General features: G+C 41.3%; 1 protein-coding gene across 1 annotated transcript in view; it reads right to left on the bottom strand.

Moving 5' to 3' along the window:
• The window catches only part of spegb (striated muscle enriched protein kinase b), a 112,230-nt gene that overhangs the window by 22,665 nt on the left and 67,183 nt on the right, over positions 1–22,382 (bottom strand). The window contains exons 13-24 of the mRNA XM_024000746.2: positions 20,418–20,647; positions 17,875–17,994; positions 17,134–17,238; positions 16,438–16,644; positions 16,117–16,240; positions 11,259–11,431; positions 10,862–10,974; positions 10,367–10,535; positions 9,807–9,906; positions 7,322–7,522; positions 7,059–7,116; positions 6,683–6,760 (exon numbers count right to left, since the gene is read on the bottom strand). Coding sequence (XP_023856514.1) covers positions 6,683–6,760; positions 7,059–7,116; positions 7,322–7,522; positions 9,807–9,906; positions 10,367–10,535; positions 10,862–10,974; positions 11,259–11,431; positions 16,117–16,240; positions 16,438–16,644; positions 17,134–17,238; positions 17,875–17,994; positions 20,418–20,647 — 1,678 coding nt within the window. The remainder of the gene's footprint in view (positions 1–6,682; positions 6,761–7,058; positions 7,117–7,321; positions 7,523–9,806; positions 9,907–10,366; positions 10,536–10,861; positions 10,975–11,258; positions 11,432–16,116; positions 16,241–16,437; positions 16,645–17,133; positions 17,239–17,874; positions 17,995–20,417; positions 20,648–22,382) is intronic.

The following is a 22,382-nucleotide window of genomic DNA, read 5'->3' as shown; positions in this document are numbered from 1 at the left end:
CTAAATGTATGCATTCAGGGGGACATATTCCTAAATGCGCACTTGCAATAAACAAACAAAAACAGTACTATCCAGAATATCTCGTGAGATATCTTTAAGGCCAGGCCCAACACCCTAATAGGGATATTTTGTTATATCGCAATCAACTTTTACAAAAAAAAAAGAAAAATGTTAAAATACGCACATTTTGTGATATCTCATAAAAATTTGGAATACCACGCAAATAATTTTTTTTCTGGCCACTGGATGAAGTCAGCCTAAATAGTTTTTATTTTATTTCTTTAAGACACTCCAGGATAAATATTTAAAAAATATTTCTACAGTATTTTTGGTGCATTTTTCCAAATAAAATATGATCTAAAATAAAAAATGTACACCATATCAACAACTTCCTCTGGGCAAATCGGTTGAATATATCTAAGGACAACCACACATAATTTGGTGAATGCGGATGCTTCTGAAGCAGAGTTGGCTTGTGGGAAATGTGGAACTTTGGTAAATGGCAGTTAAAGATGAATACACTGAATTAAGACTAGCAAACGCCAGAAGCCTATTTAGACCCATTTACCATCTCAAAGACCGTCTCTTCCAAGCTTCTCCCGAGTGGGTGTGACACCTACTCTGTTGCCTGCTGCACTGCTGCTTGGACTTCAACTGGCTATCTGTTCACCATCTGCCCTGGCCTGCCTCCCGCTGTCTGGTACAGGTACGCCCACTACACTCCCCCCCCTCTCTCCCGAGCTTTCGCTCGCCTCCAGCACACACGCATTGTTGGGGCGTGTAACTCTGAACTTACAATGGCTAGCCCCAAGTCGTTATATATATTTTTTTCTTGTGCATTTTTCTATTTGCCTCATGACTCCTGCATGCTTTGTTGACTACGAACTTTCTTTACCCAACCGTGGGACAGACTATTTGTTCCCACACTCGGGACTCTCTATTGGTTACACGGACTGTTGACCTCCCATCCTATTCTAACCACCCCTCGCCGGCTTTGTATTCATGTTACCTGATGAAATTGCTGAACAATATGATCTTGTTGCCATCTGATGCACATTCAGATGTCATAAATCAGCTCTCCCTGTACTATGCCGTGCCTTGATTGTATTACTGTTGATGATATCTGGAAATGTGCATGTACAGTACACCCTGGACCATCTACTATTGCTAGCCTCAATTCTGACTTGTGCTCTGATATCTACTTCACTGATTTCTGCTCTCGTAAAAGCCTGGGTTTTCTGCACGTTAACACTAGAAGCTTATTACCGAAAGTGGATCAATTGAAAGTGTGGGTTCACAGCTCCAATCCAGATATGTTGGTCATTACTGAGACGTGGTTAAGGAAGAGTGTTTTGAATGCTGATGTTAACCTTTCTGGTTATAACCTTTTTCGGCAAGACAGATCTTCCAAAGGTGGTGGAGTGGCAATCTTTCCCAAGGATCATCTTCAGTGCTCGGTTGTCTCCACCAAGTCTGTCCCCAAACAATTTGAATTGCTGGTTTTAAGCATTAAACTTTCAAATAGCTCTGTTGCTGGGTGCTATCGTCCTCCATCAGCATCGGCCTGTACCCTACAAGCCTTAAGCTTTCTCCTGGCCCCTTACACTAAGTCTGAATTTGTTCTGCTAGGTGACCTACACTGGGACATGCTTAAACCACCTGACCAAGTCCTAAAGCAATGGGACTCCCTAAATCTTTCTCAGATTATTACCAATCCGACAAGGCATGACTCCAAACACCCAGAAAAGGCTACTCTCCTTGATGTTATCCTCACAAATAATCCTGATAGGTATCAGTCTAGTGTTTTCTGTAATGACCTTAGTGATCACCGTTTACAGCCTGTGTTCGTAATGGCTGCTCAGTGAAATGACTGCCCTGATTTGTCATAGACGCTTGCTAAAAAACTTTAATAAGCAAGCCTTCCTTCATGAACTGGCCTCTGTAAAATGTTATAGAATCAACTCTGTCAAAGACGCTTGGACCTTCTTTTTTGATATTTTCAGTGGTATTGTTAAAGGAGCTGTTCTCTCTCTGTGGGTCTAACCCCAAGAAGTTCTAGAAAACGGTTAAAGACCTGGAGAATAAACCCTCCTCCTCAAAGCTGCCGATGTCCCTTAATGTTGATGATGTGGTTGTTACTGACAAGAAGCACATGGCGAGCTCTTTAATCACTACGTCATTAAGTCAGAATCTTATTTGACTCAGCCATGCCTCCTTGCCCGTCCAACATTTCCTCATCTCCCATCCCTTCTAATGCGACTATCCCAGATGCTTCGTCATCTTTTTCCCCTGCCGGATACAAATTTCTCCCTGCAGGCAGTCAATGAGTCCGAGGTGCAAAAGGAGCTCATGAAACTTATCCCCCAAAAACCATCTGGGTCTTTCTAATCAACCTGGACCGGGTATCCTGGAAGGATATTGACCTCATCCTGTCAGCAGAGATGCCTGGTTGCTCTTTAAAAGTGCTTTCCTCGCCATCTTAAAAAGCATGCCCATTCAAAAAAATGTAGAAGTAAGAACAGATATAGCCCTTGGTTCACCCCAGACTTGACTGCCCTTGACCAGCACAAAAACATCCTGTTGCGTTCTGCATTAGCATCGAATAGCCCCCTGTGATATGCAACTTTTCAGGGAAGTCAGGAACCAATAAACTCAGTCAGTTAGGAAAGCTAAGGCTAGCTTTTTCAAACAGAAATTTGCATCCTGTAGCACTAATTCCAAAAGTTTTGGGACACTGTAAAGTCCATGGAGAATAAGAGCACCTCCTCCAGCTGCCCACTGCACTTAGGCTAGGTAACACGGTCACCACCGATAAATCTACTATTAACAATAATTTCAATAAGCATTTTTCTACGGCTGGCCATGCTTTCCACCTGGCTACCCCTACCCCGGTCAACATCTCAGGACCCCCTGTAGCAACTTGCCTAAGACACCCCCCCCCCCCCCCCGGCTTCTCCTTCACCCAAATCCAAATATGTTCTGAAAGAACTGCAGGATCTGGATCACTACAAATCAGCTGGGCTAGACAATCTGGACCCTCTCTAAAATTATCCGCCAAAATTGTTTCAACCCCTATTACTAGCCTATTCAATCTCTCTTTTGTATCATCTGAGATCTCCAAAGATTGGAAAGCTGCCGCGGTCATGCCCCTCTTCAAATGGGAGATACTCTAGACCCACATCCATCCTACCCAGCCTTTCTAAAATCTTCGAAAGCCAAGTTAACAAACAGGTCACCGACCATTTCGAATCCCACCATACCTTCTCCGCTATGCAATCTGGTTTCCGAGCTGATCATGGGTGCACCTCAGCCACGTCAAGGTCCTAAACGATATCATAACCGCCATCGATAAAAGACAATACTGTGCAGCCGTCTTCATCGACCTGGCCAAGGCTTTCGACTCTGTCAATCACCACATTCTTATCGGCAGACTCAATAGCCTTTGCTTCTCAAATGACTGCTTTCCTTGGTTCACTAAGTACTTCTCAGATAGAGTTCAACGTGTCAAATCGAAGGGCCTGTTGTCCGGCCCTCTGGCTGTCTATATGGGGGTGCCACAGGGTTCAATTCTCGTGCTGACTCTTTTCTCTGTATACATCAATGATGTCGCTCTTGCTGCTGGTGATTCTCTGATTCACCTCTACGCAGATGACACCATTCTGTATACATCTGTCCCTTCTTTGGACACTGTGCTAACAAACCTCAAACGAACTTCAATGCCATACAACACTCCTTCCGAGGCCACCAACTGCTTTTAAATGCAAGTAAAACTAAATGCATGCTTTTCAACCGATTGCTGCATGCACCTGCCCGCGCGACTAGCATCACTGCTTTGGACGGTTCCGACGTAGAATATGTGGACAACTACAAATACCTAGGTGTCTGGTTAGACTGTAAACTCTCCTTCCAGGCTCACATTATGCATCTCCAATCCAACATTTAATCTAGAATCGGCTTCCTATTTCGCAACAAAGCCTCCTTCACTCATGTTGCCAAACATACCCTTGTAAAACTGACTATCTTACCAACCCTTGACTTCGGCGATGTCATTTACAAAATAGCCTCCAACACTCTACTCAGCAAATTGGATGCAGTCTATCACAGTGCCTTCCGTTTTGTCACCAATGCCCCATATACTACCCCATATACTACACTGCGACCTGTATGCTCTTCTTGGCTGGCACTCGCTACATATTCGTCGCCAAACCCACTTGATCCAGGCCATCTATAAGTCTTTGCTAGGTAAAGCCCCACCTTATCTCAGCTCCATGGTCACCATAGCAACACCCGTAGCACGCGCTCCTGCAGGTATATTTCACTGGTCACCCCCAAAGCCAACACTTCCTTTGGGCGCCTTTCCTTCCAGTTCTCTGCTGCCAATGACTGGAACGATTTGCAAAAATCACTGAAGCTGGAGTCTTATATCTCCCTCTATAACTTTGAGCATCAGCTGTCAGAGCAGCTTACCGATCACTGTACCTGTACACAGCCAATCTGTAAATAGCACACCCAACTACCTCATCCCCATATTGTTACTTATCCTCTATCTCTTTCGCACCCAGGTTGCAGTTGTAAATGAGAACTTGTTCTCAACTGGCCTACCTGGTTAAATAAAATGAAATGAAAATTCAAAGATTCAATCATGGACATTCTTAGTGACAGTTGTGGCTGCTTTGCATGATGTATTGTTGTCTCTACCTTCTTGCCCTTTGTGTTGTTGTCTGCGCCCAATAATGTTTGTACCATGTTTTGTGCTGCTACCATGTTGTGTTGCTACCATGCTGTGTTGTCATGTGTTGCTGCCTTGGTATGTTGTTGTCTTGGGTCTGTCTTTATGTAGTGTTGTTGTCTCTCATCGTGATGTGTGCTTTATTCTATATTTAATTTATTTGTTCTTTTTTTAATCCCAGTCCCCGCAGGCCATCATTGTAAATACAAATTTGTTCTTAAAACTTCATTGGGATAGGGGGCAGCATTTCGACTTTGAACAAATTGCGTGCCCAAACGGAATTTCCTCCTACTCTGTCCCAGAAGGTAATACATGCATATTATTATTACTATTGTATGGAAAACACTCTGAAGTTTCTAAAACTGTTTGAATTATGTCTGTAAGTATTACAGAACTCATTTGGCAGACAAAAAGCTGAGAAGAGTTCAAAACAGGAAGTGAGAACTCGATTTTCAAAACAGTGTCAAATGATACCCCTTATAGTTATGGATGAGCAAACACTTCCCAGGGCTTCCACTAGATGTCACCGTCTTTAGATTTTAGTTATATGATTCTACTATAAAGGAGGGGCTCATAGGAGCTATTTTACTGAGTGGTCGTCAGAAATTGTCAGTCTCCTTTGGCGCGCTCACGAGAGAGAGTGCTCTCGTTCCAATGCTCTTTCTTCAGACAATGAAATTCTCCGGTTGGATCCTTATTGATGATTAATGTAAAACACATACTAAATATGGATTGCATACATCATTTGACTTGTTTCTACGACCTGTAACGGAACCTTTGCTCGTGCGTCATGAAAATGGATTCCTGGGCTGAACATGCTAACAACAAGTGGCTAAATGATGGGCTTTATGGAACTTTTCAGTCATTTATTGTCGATCTGGGAATCCTGGGAGTGCCTTCTGATGAAGTTATTCGAAGGTAAGTGCATATTTATAGTGTTTTTGTAGCTTTTGTTGACGCCAAAATGGCGACTATTTCTTTGGCTGGATTGTGCTCTGAGTGCCGTTCTCAGATTATTCTTTTTCCGTAAAGTTTATTTTGAAATCTGACACAGCGGTTGCATAGAGGATAAATGTATCTTTAATTATGTGAATAACACTTGCATCTTTTATCAATGTTTATTATGAGTATTTCTGCAAAATCACCGGATGTTTTGGAATCAAAACATTACTGCACGTAACGCGCCAATGTAAACTGAGATTTTTTATATATATATATATATATAAATGTATATATGCACATTATCGAACAAAACATAAATGTATTGTGTAACATGATGTTATATGACTCATCTAATGAAGATGTTCAAAGGTTAGTGATTCATTTTATCTCTATTTGTGGGTTTTGTGAAAGCTATGTTGGCTGTGAAATATGTCTGTGCTTTTTTGGATTTGGTGGTGAGCTAACATAAATATAGGTGGTGTTTTCGCTGTAAAACATTTAAAAAATCGGACATGTTGGCTGGATTCACAAGATGTTTATCTTTCATTTGCTGTATTGGACTTGTTAATGTGTGAAAGTTAAATATTTCAAAAAAATATTTCTGAATTTCCCGCGCTGCCTTTTCAGTGGAATGTGCAGTCCTAGACAGGTTAACTGACTTGCCTAGTGAAATAAAGGTTAAATAAAATAAATTACTAAATGCAGTCCAGTTTGTAACATTCTCTATGAAATGGGCTTCAGAATTATGTGGAATGCAATGTTGTGAGCTCTGAAATTACAGATGTATATCCATTTTAAAGTGGTTAAAATTCATTCAAATGTTAATGACAGTAGTATGATAAACGAAATAAAATATATATTTGGACATTTTTATGTTTACTTTTTGAAAAAATAGAATATTAATTGACCAAAATACCATTGATAGGTAGATTATTATTATTTTTTATTATTATTATTATTTTTCAGCCTGAGGTGCCTGGCCTTAAACCTTTTAACTAGAAACATGTTTACCTTGATATCCAGATGGACAATATTTTGATGGTGAAGGTAGTCCACACCCTCCAACAGCTGTCTCATACAGGAACGGATCTGCAGGTATACCAAGTATACAGGGATATGTTACTGTCATTATGTTACATTTTGTAAAGATATTATGGGAGACACATTCTTATACAATAAGAGAAACAGGGTGTTTTGATCATATCAACTGTTACCCAAGGTCCCGCTTATTCCTGTAAAAGTGTGTGGATCTACTTGGTTGTCTTCATTTGATAATAATTCCAGGTGCCAAGTTGATACAGACGAGTTCAAGGTTCTTACAATAGGGGTCACTGTTACTCATGATCCCATAATTAAGTGTCCTCCAAGCACACGTTAAACAACTCACGTCCGACTCCATCACTGTAGATTTCTTTGTAAACCTCTCCAGGAGCTCCTCGTTGCATCTGTATGCATTGATCAAGGAGATTTATGACACTGGAAATACAAATGCAAAAAAATATGCAAACACAGGAATGTGAGTGTGTCTGTGCATGTGTGTCTGCTACAAATAAAGACTGTGATATGTTCCATTTTCCCCACTCTTCAAGTCAAATGGAGTACTTCATCTGTGTAAAAGGCACCAGTGAGTATGAACTCTGAAAAGGATACATCTCCGTGACAATGATGACTGCATTCTTCTTCTCAAAGGCATCATGGAAATACAGGACTCTCTCGTGGTCCAGCCCAGACAGCAGATTCATCTCTCTCAGTGCAGAGGCCTTCCTCTTGGCTCGGGCAGATATGAACTTGGCAGCATACTCTATTTTCCCCACTTTCTGCGTCACTCGTTTTGCGTAGGAGAACGCTCCTCTAAAAATTGTTTTATTGATTAGGATGTAACATTTTACAATCACTTTCATGTGAAAGCATTAACCAACAATTTCTAAACAGTGAATAAACACATATTTCATTATTTATAAGCATAACTTAATAATTAGAACATTTATAAGGAAATAGTTCTTACAATTAATACAAAATTAGGAATTGATTTGTTGGTTTTACATTTACATCTAGTACCAGTCAAAAGTTTGGACACACCTACTCATTCAAGGGTTTTTCTTTATTTTTACTATTTTCTACATTGTAGAATAGTAGTGAAGACATGAAAACTACTAAAAAACACATATGGAGTCATGTAGTTAAACAAATCAAAATGTATTTTATATTTGAGATTCTTCAAAATAGCCACCCTTTGCCTTGATGACAGATTTGCACAATCTTGGCATTCTCTCAACCAGCTTCATGAGGTAGTCACCTGGAATGCATTTCAAATAACAGGTGTGCTTTGTTAAAAGTTAATTTGTGGAATTTCTTTCCTTCAGTTGTGTTGTGACAAGGTAGGGGTGGTATAAAGCCATATTTTGTAAAAGTCCATATTATGGCAATAACAGATCAAATAAGCAAAGAGAACGACAGTCCATCATTACTTTACATTCGTTACACTAAGTTCAGTCATTTCGGAACATTTCAAGAAGTTTCTTCAAGTGCAGTCGCAAAACCCATCAAGAGCTATGATGATACTGGCTCTCATGAGGACCACCACAGGAAAGGAAGACCCAGAGTTACCTCTGCTTCAGAGGAAAAGTTAATTAGCGTTACCAGCCTCAGAAATTGCAGCCCAAATAAATGCTTCACAGAGTTCAAGTAACAGACGCATCAACATCAACCGTTCAGAGGAGACTGTGGGAAATCAGGCCTTCATGGTCAAATTGCTGCAAAGAAACCACTACTGAAGGACAACAATAATAAGAAGAGACTTGCTTGGGCCAAGAAACACGAGTAATGGACATTAGACCGGTGGAAATCTGTCCTCTGGTCTGATGAGTCCAAATTTGCGATTTTTGGTTCCAACCGTGTCTTTGTGAGTCGCAGAGTAGGTGAATGGATGATATCAGCATGTGTGGTTCCCACCGTGAAGCATGGAGAAGGGGGTATGGGGGTGCTTTGCTGGTGACACTGTCTGTGATTTATTTAGAATTCAAGGCACACTTAACCAGCATGGATACCACAACATTCTGCAGCGATACGCCATCCTATCTGGTTTGCGCTTCGTGGGACTATCATTTGTTTTTCAACAGGACAATGACCCAACACACCTCTAGGCTGTGTAAGGGCTATTTGACAAAGGAGAGTGATGGAGTGCTGCATCAGATGACCTGGCCTCTACAATCACCCGACCTCAACCCAATTGAGATGGTTTGGGATGATTTGGACTGCTCAGGTCATCTGTGCTCAGCATATGTGGGAACTCAAGACTGTTGGAAAAGCATTCCAGGTGAAGTTGGTTGACAGAATGCCAAGAGAGCGCAAGGCAAAGGGTGGCTACTTTGAAAAATCTCAAATATAAAATATATTTTGATTTGTTTAACTACATGATTCCATATGTGTTATTTCATAGTTTTGATGTCTTCACTACTATTCTACAATGTAGAAAATAGTAAAAATAAAGAAAAACCCTTGAATGAGTAGGTGCGTCCAAACGTTTGACTGGTACTGTATATATACATACACTGAGTTCACAAAACATTAGGAACACCTTCCTAATATTGAGTTGCACCCTCTTGTGCACCTCAGAACAGCCTTAATTCGTTGAGGCATGGACTCTATAAAGTATCAAGCGTTCCACAGGGATGCTGGCCCATGTTGACTCCAATGCTTCCTACAGTTGTAACAAGAAGGCTGGATGTCCTTTGGGTGGTGGACCATTCTTGATACACACAGGAAAACCCAGCAGTGCTACAGTTCTTGACACACTCAAATCGGTGCGCCTGGCACCTACTACCATAACACGTTCAAAGGCACTTCAATCTTTTGTCTTGCCCATTCACCCTGTGAACGGCACATATCCAAAATTCATGTTTCAACTGTCTCAAGGCTTAAAAATCATTTTTTAACATGTCTCCTCCCCTTCATCTACACTGATTGAAGTGGATTTAAGTGACAATAAGGGATCATAGCTTTCACCTCGATTCACCTGGTCAGTCTATGTCATGGAAAGAGCAGGTGTTCCTAATGTTCTGTACACTCAGTGTATGTATATGTGTGCGTGTATATATTTCTTCTTCCTAGCTTCCCTTACAAACTGGTGCCTCACCTCCCGATTTCCTTGTGGATGTCATAGTAGTCAGTCAGCCGGCGCATCTTCCTGAGAATGGTCTCCTCGTCCTCCATTGAATCCTCTTTGTCTTCTCTAACTGCAAGGTAGCGCAAAAGTGAGGACCCACAATTACAATGCAGCCTAATTACAGGCCGATATGTCATAGTATTCTGGGCCTGAGTTGCACACAATTACAATGTAGCCTAATTACAGGCCGATATGTCATAGTATTCTGGGCCTGAGTTAATCACATTCCCAACCTTTAATTTACATCAGCCTCTGCATACTGTAGCTGCATCTCAGCAATCTGACTAATACGTGTCCTTGGTTAGTGGTATGAGGTGCAAGCAGTGGGTCAGTTTCAGAGAAATCTGCATAAGCAATGATGAATGGACATTTCACTCCAAAAATGAAAGTGTATCTAATGTTTCCAGACCTCAAAATGAATTCTCGTTAATTTTGGAGTGAAAGGTCCCTTTAATTAATTTGCTTACACAACTATGCCTTTGTGTAAATACTGGAATGCATATTTGATTGAATAGTACGAAGATGCTTACCTGTGTGCACGGTGAGCTCAGCCTTACAGGACACAGAGCCAGCCAGGTTCTTGGCTGTGCAGGTATACACCCCTGAATCTTCCGGACTTGTGTTGAGCACCACGAGGGAGCATTCGTTGTCGTCATACACAAAAGTGATGTGACTACTCTCACACAACAATATATCATCCTGAAACCAAGTCACAATAAGTCACTCTGAATGTAATCTCTTTTTTTCATGAAAATAAACATGCATATGGTAATATGATTACATAGAATGTCAATGTTACTTGTAATTACGCACTTACTATATTAGAAACTAATTTGAAACATAATGTGGACAGTTTCCTCTCACGACAATTCAGTCATTGTTTATTTACCTTCTTACCAGCTGAGTACCTACATTCTGGTTATCAATCTTGTTAGCTATTGAGTAACTACAAGGCATGAGTGTGAAATTAAGAAAGGGTTCCAATGACATAAAACACTCATATGTATGTGTCTCAATTTATGCACCTTAAACCACATGATGTCGGGAATGGGCTTGCCCTCCACGACCACAGCCAGGCGAGGCGTATCTCCCATATGGACATCCACATCCTCCATGATTGTCTCAAAGGTTGGCGGTGCTACAGATAGGGAACACCAGAATGTGTTTGATTTGTCACAATACTCAGTACCTCGATACTTAAAGTATCATTGCAAGGAAACATGACGCAAAGTAAATGTCCTTACAATGTACCTTGCTGCAGAAAGGCATTTAGAAAAAGTTGCTCGCTTTTAAAATGGCCATAACTGTTGTTAATTATACGAGTTTCCCCTTCGAAACATTGAAAAGTGCTTTGAGCGCCTGTAAATAGAGATATATCCAAAAATCCAAACTATTATCATAATTCATCATTATTACACTCACCTGCCATTTCCACACTAAAGATGCAGGAGTCGCTGCCAAACTTGTTGGAGGCCACACACATCAGTTGACCCAAGTCGCCACTCTTCACCCTCAGGATCTTCAAAGAGTGCTGGTCGTCATCGGGCATACTCATCTCATACAGCCCCTGTTTGGTGGCAAGGACCACTCCCCTCCTGAACGCAGAGAACAATAAGGCAACTTACATATCCCATTGTTGGGGTGTTGCTACTTTTTGGGGGTAAGAACTTTTGTTGTGTGACCGTTTCACACATTTTATTGTTTTATCCTACAGTCCTTGGTATTAAAATGACATTTTTGCATATTTGCATTTTTGTTGATTCAATTGTGGTGGCGCAAACAAGAAGGCCAGCTGCAAGAGTTGATTAATGGCTCAATGTGTTGGAGCATGGTGCTGGCAACATACAGTTTGTGGGTTTGATTCCCACATGGGTCATACACAGTGCATTCGGAAAGTATTCAAACAGCTTCACCTTTGACATTTTGTGACGCTACAGCCTTATTCTAAAATGGATTTAATTGTTTATCCCCTCATCAATCTACACACAATACCCCATAATGACAAAGCAAAAACAGGTTTTTAGACATTTTGCAAATGTTTTACAAATAAAAAACTCAAATATCATATTTACAAAAGTATTCAGACCCTTTACTCAGTACTTTGTTGACACACCTTTGGCAGCGATTACAGCCTCTAGTCTTCTTGGGTACGACACTATAAGTTTGGCATACCTGTATTTTGGGAGTTTCTCCCATTCTTCTTTGAAGATCTTCTCAAGCTCTGTCAGGTTGGATGGGGAGCTTTGCTGCACAGCTCTTTTAGGTTCTCTCCAGAGATGTTTGATCGGGTTCAAGTCCAGGCTCTGGCTGGGCCACTCAAGGACATTCTGAGACTTGTCCTGAAGCCACACCTGCCTTGTCTTGGCTGTGTTCTTAGGGTTGTTGTTCTGTTGGAAGGTGAACCTTCGCCCCAGTCTGAGGTCCTGAGCGCTCTGGAGCAGGTTTTCATTAACTTCTTATGGATGAGGGGCAGTATTGAGTAGTTTGGATGAATAAGGTGCCCAGAGTAAACTGCCTGCTACTCAGGCCCAGAAGCTAAGATATGCATATTATTAGTAGATTTGGATAGAAAACACTCTGAAGTTTCCAAAACTGTTTGAATGATGTCTGTGAGTATAACAGAACTCATATGGCAGGAAAAAACCTGAGAAGAAATCCAACCAGGAAGTGGGAAATCTGAGGTTTGTAGGTTTTCAAGTCTTTGCCTATCCAAGATACAGTGTACCTGTCTCTTATACACATCTAGATGTGTATAAGAGACAGGCTATGAGCTAAGTCATGCGCGCGGCCGTGAGAGCTAGCTGCGTTCCTTTTAATTTCTAAAGACAAAGGAATTGTCCGGTTGAAGCATTATTGAAGATTTATGATAAAAACATCCTAAAGATTGATTCTATACATCGTTTGACATGTTTCCACGAACTGTAATATAACTTTTTTGACTTTTTGTCTGGACTAAGTGTGCCTGCGCCTCATGAATTTGGATTTGTGAACTAAACGCGCGAACAAAAAGGAGGTATTTAGACATAAATTATGGACTTTATTGAACAAAACAAACATTTATTATGGAACTGGGATTCCTGGGAGTGCATTCTGATGAAGATCATCAAAGGTAAGTGAATATTTATAATGCTATTTCTGACTTCTGTTGACTCCACAACATGGCGGGTATCTGTATGGCTTGTTTTGGTGCCTGAGCGCTGCACTCAGATTATTGCATGGTGTGCTTTTCCCGTAAAGCTTTTTTGAAATCTGACACAGCGGTTGCATTAAGGAGAAGTATATCTTTAATTCCATGTATAACACTTGTATTTTCATCAACATTTATGATGAGTATTTCTGTAAATTGATGTGGCTCTCTGCAAAATCACCGGATGTTTTGGAAGTAAAACATTACTGAACATAACGCGCCAATGTAAACTGAGATATTTGGATATAAATACGAACTTTATCGAACAAAACATACATGTATTGTGTAACATGAAGTCCTATGAGTGTCATCTGATGAAGATTATCAAAGGTTAGTGATTAACTTTATCTCTATTTCTGCGTTTTGTGACTCCTCTCTTTGGTTGTAAAAATGGCTGTGTTTTTCTGTGACTAGGTGCTGACCTAACATAATCGCATGGTATGCTTTTGTTGTAAAGCCTTTTTGAAATCGGACACTGTGGTGGGATTAACAACAAGTTTATCTTTAAAATGGTGTATAATACTTGTATGTTTGAGGAATTTTAATTATGAGATTTCTGTTGTTTGAATTTGGAGCCCTGCACTTTCACTGGCTGTTGTCAAATCGATCCCGTTAACGGGATTTCAGCCCGTCTCATCCCTAAGTTAAGGATCTCTCTGTACTTTGCTCCGTTCAACTTTCCCTCGATCCTGACTAGTCTCCCAGTCCCTGCCGCTGAAAAACATACCCACAGCATGATGCTGCCACCACCATACTTCACCGTAGGGATGGTGCCAGGTTTCCTCCAGACGTGATGCTTGGCATTCAGGACAAAGAGTTCAATCTTGGTTTCATCAGACCAGAGAATTTTGGTTCTCATGATCTGAGAGTCCTTTAGGTGCCTTTTGGCAAACTCCAAGTGGGCTGTTTTACTGAGGAGTGGCTTCCGTCTGGCTACTCTACTATAAAGGGCTGATAAGTGGAGTGCTGCAGAGATGGTTGTCCTTCTGGAAAGTTTTCCCATCTTCCCAGAGGAACTCTGGAGCTCTGTCAGAGTGACCATCGGGTTCTTGGTCTCCTCCCTGACCAAGGCACTTCTCCCCCGATTGCTCAGTTTAGCCTGGGCATCAGCTCTAGGAAGAGTCTTGGTGGTTCCAAACTTCTTCCATTTAATAATGACGGAGGCCACTGTGTTTTTAGGGACCATCAATGTTGCTGAAACTTTTTGGTACCCTTCCCCAGATCTGTACCTCAACACAATCCTGTCTCGGAGCTCTACGGACAATTCCTTCAATCTCATGGCTTGGTTTTTGCTCTGACATGCACAGTCAACTGTGGGACCTTATATAGACAGGTGTGTGCCTTTCCAAATCAAGTTCAAATCAATTTAATTTACCACAGATGGACTCCAATAAAGTTGTTGGAACCTCACAAGGAAGATGTCGTGGCAGAATCAGATTTAGCTAAGTAACATAGATAGATAAGATGTTATTTTCATCATATGCTTGTGAGATACTTGTCATTAGAATCTTCTGAGCTAGGGATTGGTAACTTGGGGCCAGAGAGGGGAGAGGTCAGGCTTGTCTTCATATGTCAATGTATTTGTTAAACCATGTGGTGCTAAGTAGAATATTAGAAGGGGAGGAGGACAGAGTGGAACGTTGTTTTCTTATGGGAACGTTGTTTGTAACTATTCCTAAACCATGTGACGGGATGGAGTTATTAATTGGCGAACCAGTTAGTTATCTCATACAATGTCTGTATGCCAGTCACTCCCTACTTTTCTCATAGGGGGAAGGAGTTTGGCCGTGTTTGGAACCATTGTATGTCCCCTCTGAGGTTGCCCTTATCTTGACCTAGTATTTGACCTAAGGGGCTCACTGTCTGATTTTGAGTTTGTCCAGGTTTGGGAGTATCTAGAAATGACAATTGATATATGCCATTGGATGAGGTAATGTTTTGGTAGACAGTGAAGTATCAAGCATGAGATTTAAACCTTGTCTTGGGAGATCAAACTGAACGATGATTTATAGCTGATGCTGTCTAGCGATAGGATACTCTTCTTTCGGGTAAAGGATTCTTTGTAAGTTGAGAGGGGTGTATCTTGGCTATAAATGAAACTAAGAATTGTTTTGTAAGCACTCTCAGAGAATTCATTTATAGACACTGAATTGATCTGAGAGTCGAAAAAAGGGCTTTGGTGAAGCTTGTATATATATTAAAAATGGAATATATAATTTAACTCTGACTTGTGTGTGGTTGGCTCTCTCTCTCTCTTTATTGAGTAATACAGGAAATTACCACAACAAAGATCAATGGAAACAGGATGCACCTGAGCTCAGATTCGAGTCTCATAGCAAAGGGTCTGAATACTTATGTAAATACGTTTTTTTTTTCTTCATAAATTAGCAAACATTTCTTAAAAACAGTTTTTGTTTTGTTATTATGGGATATTGTGCGTAGATTGATGAGTAAAAAAATAGTTTGTTCAATTTTAGAAAAGACTAACGTAACAAAATGTGGAAAAAGTGAAGAGGTATGAACCCAAATGCAGTGAATATGAGTTGAATTGTATATTTAAATAAAAAGCATCTGCTTAAAAATGTCCATGTTAATACAGTTGTATTGTATGTTGGCACCCTTGCACTTTACAATGGAGCAGGATGTTCTGTTTTCTCTTTTCAAAACTGGTTGAATGGCTATTTTTACCCTGTAGGGTCTTGCAACTTACCACAGATGATGTAAATTGCACTTAAACGAGAATCACTTGCCTCCAACCAAATTAAATCAAATTTTGAATATTTTAGTCCAGGTCATTATTTTTACTTTGAAGTGGCTGGATGCCCTTTGGGTGGTGGACCATTCTTGATACACACAGGAAACTGTGTTGAGTGTTAAAAACCCAGCAGCGTTGCAGTTCTTCAACCTGTCTCCTCCCCATCATCTACACTGATTGAAGTGGATTTAACAAGTGACATCAATAAGGGATCATAGCTTTCACCGGATTCATCTGGTCAGTCTGTCATGGAAAGAGCAGGTGTTCCTAATGGTTTCATTCACTCAGTGTACATTATTAATAGACTATCAGGTGTAGTGATCCAGTGCGTGACTTGCCTTTTCCAGATTACAGCAGCGTTGATGTGGTTCAGAGTGATAGTGATGCTGACTGACTGGTTCTCCTGCACATAGACCATGTCTGGCTTATCAATTATTACTGGAGCCTCCTGAAGATATGGACCTTTGGAGAAATAAAATCATGTAAAGGGATAGTTCATCCAAATTAAAGAATTTACATATTTCTTTCCTTGCCTTGTTAGCAGTCTTTGGACGAGGAGAGAGTGAAAGCCATGCTTTCGTTTAGTTATTAGCCCCTGCCACCAACCAATATAAGCACTGTGTCATCGATTTATGTTGCCCTCACTTGATGGCTCATACCTCTTTCGACAAGTTGCACTGGGTCCGTGGACGGAGAGGGTTTGCTAAAGGCCTTGGCGGTGATTGACAGGACCCTGAAGGTGTAGCGGACTCCTTTGGAGCAGGAGGTCACTGTGTAGCAAGGCTCTTTCAAACTGGATGCTATGATGGTCCACTGGATTGAGCCCAGCACTTGTTGTTGGATGGCATACATCAACGCGTTGGGATCTGCGATGAGAAACATATACCTTTTCAATATGTGAATGCATGTAGACGGAGCATGACTTTGACCAGCTGTGCAGAGTGCAGACGAAATTGCATTCAAACAAAATTCAATTGAATGTGTGAGAGACGTTTTCCTGTACTAGGAAAATGGATGTGATAACAAAACAAAATGCAATATAGATGTGCTGGAACTGTTATATTCTCACATTGCAGATTTGTTTGAACCCCATTACTGATACCATCTACCCGCAGCCGCATCTTATTCAATATTCTTTAACAATAAATTATTCACCCTGGTGCTGCGCTTTCAATTTTAAACTATGACTTGGTAAACCTAAATGCAGTAAAGATATATCATTCTTCACTTTTACATTTTTTTTCTTGTGTGCTGTTACATCTGTCTAGCAGCTCTAGCTCTTGAAATACAGGAAACCATGGCTCCACAGTCCATATTATATTGAATGATAGTAATGCTAGTGAAAAGAAAATGACCAATAGAGGGATCCAGCCTCCGGGGTTTCTTCCAGCACAGGGTTATAGTCTTGCCAGTAACAGCCTCTATTACTGGGGGCCCGTCTGGAGGGTCTGGAAGAACGTCTGAAAATAACCAAACAGTAATAGATATATAATTTCACACTACAGGTGTTTCACACTAAAAGAGTTCAATTTTAAGTGTTCATTAACCTTCATATTAAACAGTATTCCTTTATCACATCCCCTACAGTAAATAGCTCAATCGAATGCATTTGATCATAGATTTTAACTTTTGTTAAAAACATAAGGTGCCCAATTCCATTAACACTGTAATTGAAGTTAATGGGAAATGGTGAAATCACCTTTTTGTGCATGCATCAACATACCAAATCAACCCCTAGCCCCGCCTCTAGATCTGAAACAATTGGATAGGTGCGTGCTCTATGGTGAAAATTCTACCCAGTTGAGGCAAAGCAAGGCAAACCTATGTAATTGCTGTGTTGCTTAAACCTATCAGATTCTTTCAGATCTACACGAGTACCATGGGGGTAGGGCTATATGGGTTGATTTGGGATTCAGCAACAGACTATACTCTCTTGACTATGGTAATGAAATGTCAACTGACTTAAAATGGTTCTTCGGGCAATGTGAGGCCCATGACAATGGACAATGTCTTACAATGCATTATAACTGTACCAAAATGCATTATACCTGTAGGATTGAAGTAATATTATCAAAAAATCATCTGGGATTCCTCACCAGTCACATAGAGATGGGCGTAACAGGTGGCCTTGCCCACCTTGTTGGAGATTACACTCTTGTATACCCCTCCGTGGGCGTGGCAGACAGAATGGATGACCAGGCTGTGGATGTCTCTGACTGGAAGAGAGGACCACCACAGGGGTGAGTTTCCCAATGCCTTGATAGCATTAAGATAATCGTTATATCCTGCTGAAAGTGCATTGTTTGAATCCCAAAAAACATTGTTGCACTTAAACTGACCCCCTATAGTCGATTAACGCACCCGGTGCGTCCCCATCAAGATTTATCAGTTTAAGCTAGAGATATCCGTTTTTTTTTGCATTGGATGTGTCTCAGTCCACCACATCCGCTGATGTCGCACTGCGGTGAAAGATGGCAGAGCTAGAGCAGCGTTTGTCAGAACACAAGACATCTCGAAAATCTGTCTTCTCACAAAACCGTCTGTAGCGTCCGAACAGTTTGAGCTAGAAAACTATTATCACCACTCTATGGAAAGGGGAGACTCTCACTAACATGATCGTGTTCTCCGTTTTTGCTGTACGACCCCAACGATACAGTTTTGGACTGTAGTTTTTGCCATTTATGGATGTGTTATTCCATGCAGTTCTCTAGGCTATAGAGGTAAAGGCCAAATTCAATATTTTATCAAATATATTGATACCTAAAGAGGTCCTACAAGCTAAAGACCTTCATCTGCATCAAACAACACCTAGTTGCAGATGTGGGCCCTTACCACTCACGAGGACTGTGTGCTCCCGGTCTCCGTGGCCGACGTAAGTAAAACATTCATGCGTGTTAACCCTCGCAGAGCTGCTGGCCCAAACGACATCCCGAGCCACGTCCTCATGTGCAGACTAGCTGGATGGAGTGTTTACGGACATATTTCAATCTCTCCCTATCCCAGTCGGTTGTCCACACTTGCTTTAAGATGTCCACCATTGTTTCTGTACCCAAGAATGCGAAGGTAACTGCACTCTGTCATCATGAAGTGCTTTGAGAGGCTACTTAAGGATCAGGTTGGTTGGGGAGCTTCGCTGCACATGTCTTTTCAGGTCTCTCCAGAGATGTTCGATTGGGTACAAGTCCGGGCAATGGCTGGGCCACTCAAGGATATTCAGAGACTTGTCCCGAAGCCACTCCTGTGTTGTCTTGGCCGTGTGCTTAGGGTCGTTGTCCTGTTGGAAGGTGAACCGTCGCCCCAGTCTGAGGTACTGAGCGCTCTAGAGCAGGTTTTTATCAAGGATCTCTCACTACATTGTTCCATAAATTTTTCTGTCGATCCTGACTAGTCTCCCAGTCCCTGAAGCTGAAAAACATCCCCACAGCATGACGCTGCCCCCACCATGCTTCACAGTACTGATGGTATTTGCCAGGTGATGAGGTGCCTGGTTTCCTCCAGAGGTAACGCTTGGCATTCAGGCCAAAGAGTTCAATCTTGGTTTCATCAGACCAGAGAATCTTGTTTCGCATGGTCTGATAGTCCTGAGGTGCCTTTTGGCAAACTCCAAGCAGGCAGTCATGTGCCTTTTACTGAGGAGTGGCTTCTGTTTGGCACTCTACCATAAAGGCCTGATTGGTGTCGTGCTGCAGAGATGGTTGTCCTTCTGGAAGGTTCTCCCATCTCCACAGAGGAACTCTGGATCGTTGTCAGAGTGGCCATTGGGTTCTTGGTCACCTCCCTGATAAAGTTACTTTGTCCCTGATTCCTCAGTTTGGCTCGGGCCGCCAGCTCTAGGAAGAATGTTGGTGGTCGCAAACTTCTTCCATTTAATAATGATGGAGGCCACTTGGGGACCATCAATACTGCAGAAATGTTTTGGTACCCTTCCACAGATCTGAGCCTCGACACAATATTATCTTGGAGCTCTATGGACAAATCCTCTGACCTCATAGCTTTGTTTTTGCTCTGACATCCACTGTCAACTGTGGGACCTTACATAGACAGGTGTGTGCCTTTCCAAATCATGTCCAATCAACTGTATTTACCACAGGTGGACTCCAATCAAGTTGTAGAAACATCTCAAGGATGATCAATGGAAACTGGATGCCACAGATATCAATTTCGAGTCTCAAAGCAAAGGGTCTGAATACTTATCTAAATAATAAAATTATTTTTTTGTAAATCTGAAAGATATTCTAAAAAGCTGTTTTTGCTTTATCATTATGGAATATTGTGTGTAGATTGATGAGGACATATTTTTATTTAATCCATTTTAGAATAAGACTAACAAAATGTGGAAAAGGGGAGAGGGTCTGAATACTTTCCGAATGCACTGTACGTATAGATTGCATTTGGATTACTTTTACAGTGCTATTTGGATTTTAATTGGTTTCTTGAATATATTTTTTAATTGTTATTATTATTTGTGTACTTGCTTGACATTTTACTGCAATGTTAGGTCCAAGTAACATAAGCATTTCGCTTCATCCGCTATAACATCTGATAAACTGTGTACTCCACCAATACAATTTGTTCTTATTTGATGAAGTTGCAGTTTAACTTATAGAGCTAGATTTATAAAATACCAATCTCAACTCACACTGTGTCATTTTCCTGTCCTCCGTGCTGTCGATTTTCTTGCCGTTGTGGAACCACACAATGGTGGGGTACGGCAGTCCAGCCACCTTACACTTGAGCACGGTCTCTTTGCCCTCGATCACGTCCAGGTCGTACAGGGGCTTGACAAAGTCAGGCATGGTGAAGCGCTCAACCTCGTTGTCCGGCACCTCGGGCTCCTCCGGGATGGATGGCATCTTCTCTAGCTTTGCCCTTTGGAGGGAGGGAGGTGAGAGAGAGAAGGGGAGGGACGAAGGGAAGGGAAGTTACTATTGGGAAGACATGACCCAAAACACATCCACAACATATTTGTGGAGTCAAAAGCATAATGTAGTCATTGCGTGCAAGGATTGTGATTACTATACACTATAGTAAATTCACCAAATACGTATAATTTCTTTAAATGGATACATAAGTGATAAAACATATGAATGAAAACACCCACAAATAAAAGGTGAGATTCTGTACGAGAACAATATATTCATAACTTTATTTAAAATCCCAAATACTGGAGTACAGTATATATAAAATGTAGCTTTTCCAAATACAGTACAGGTACATTGCCTTCGGAAAGTACTGACTCCTTGACTTTTTCCACATTTTACCCCATAAATACCTTATTTACATAATTATTCAGACCATTTGCTATCAGAACCGAAATTGAGCTCAGATGCATCCTGTTTCCATTGATCCTCCTTAAGATGTTTCTCCAACTTGATTGGAGTCAACCTGTGGTAAATTCAAATGATTGGACATGATTTGATAAGGCACACACCGGTCTATAGAAGGTCCCACATTTGAGATTGCACGTCAGAGCGAAAACCAAGCCATGAGGTCAATGGAATTGTCCATAGAGCTCCGAGATAATATTGTGTTGAGGCACAGATCTGGGGAAGTGTACCAAAACATTTCTGCAGCATTGAAGGAACCCAAGAACACAGTGGCCTCCATCATTATTAAGTGGAAGAAGTTTGGAACCACCAAGACTCTTCCTAGAGCTGGCCGCCCAGCCTGAGCAATTGGGGGAGAAGGGCCTTGGTCAGGGAGGTGACCAAGAACCCAATGGTCACTCTGACAGAGCTCATCTGTGGAGATGGGAGAACCTTCCAGAAGAACAACCATCTCTGCAGTACTCCACTTATCAGGCCTTTATGGTACTGTAGAGTGGTTGACAGAAGCCACTCCTCAGTAAAAGGAACATGCCAGCCTGCTTGGAGTTTGCCAAAAGACACGTAAAGGACTCTCAGACCTTGAGAAACAAGATTCTTTGGTCTGATGATGTCACGTGTGACGTGGGTGGGTATGTGTGTTTTTGTCTTGTCTAGGGTTTTTGTTTATCTATGGGGATTTTGTATGTCTATGTATGTAGGTCTATGGTGGCCTGAATTGGTTCCCAATCAGAGGAAGCTGTTTATCGTTGTCTCTGATTGGGGATCCTATTTAGGTTGCCATTTTCCATTTAGATTTTGTGGGTTATTGTCTATGTGTCGTTGCATGTCAGCACTCGTTATATTAGCTTCACGTTTGTTTGTTTGTTTAGTGTTCTTCATGTTCTTCGTTTATAAAAGAAGAATGTATTCAAATCACGCTGCGCCTTGGTCTCCTCGTTACAACGAACGTGACAGACTTGAACCCGATCGAACATCTCTGGAGAGACCTGAAAATAGCAGTGCAGCAACGCTCCCCTTACAACCTGACAGAGCTTGAGAGGATCTGCAGAGAAGAATGGGAGAAACTTCCCAAATACAGGTGTGCCAAGCTTGTAGCGTCATACCCAAGAAAACTTGAGGCTGTAATCACTGCCAAAGGTGCTTCAACAAAGTACTGAGTAAAGGGTCTGAATACTTAAGTAAATGTGATGTTTCAGTTTTTTATAATTTAGACATTTCCAAAAATGTCTAAAACCAGGTTTAACTTTGTCATTGTGGGGTATTGTGTGTAGTTTGAT

This window comes from Salvelinus sp. IW2-2015, linkage group LG2, assembly GCF_002910315.2.
Source record: "Salvelinus sp. IW2-2015 linkage group LG2, ASM291031v2, whole genome shotgun sequence".
NCBI classification, from domain to species: Eukaryota; Metazoa; Chordata; class Actinopteri; order Salmoniformes; family Salmonidae; genus Salvelinus; species Salvelinus sp. IW2-2015.
Note: the sequence above shows the minus strand (reverse complement) of the source record. Positions and strands in the feature narration are given on the sequence as shown.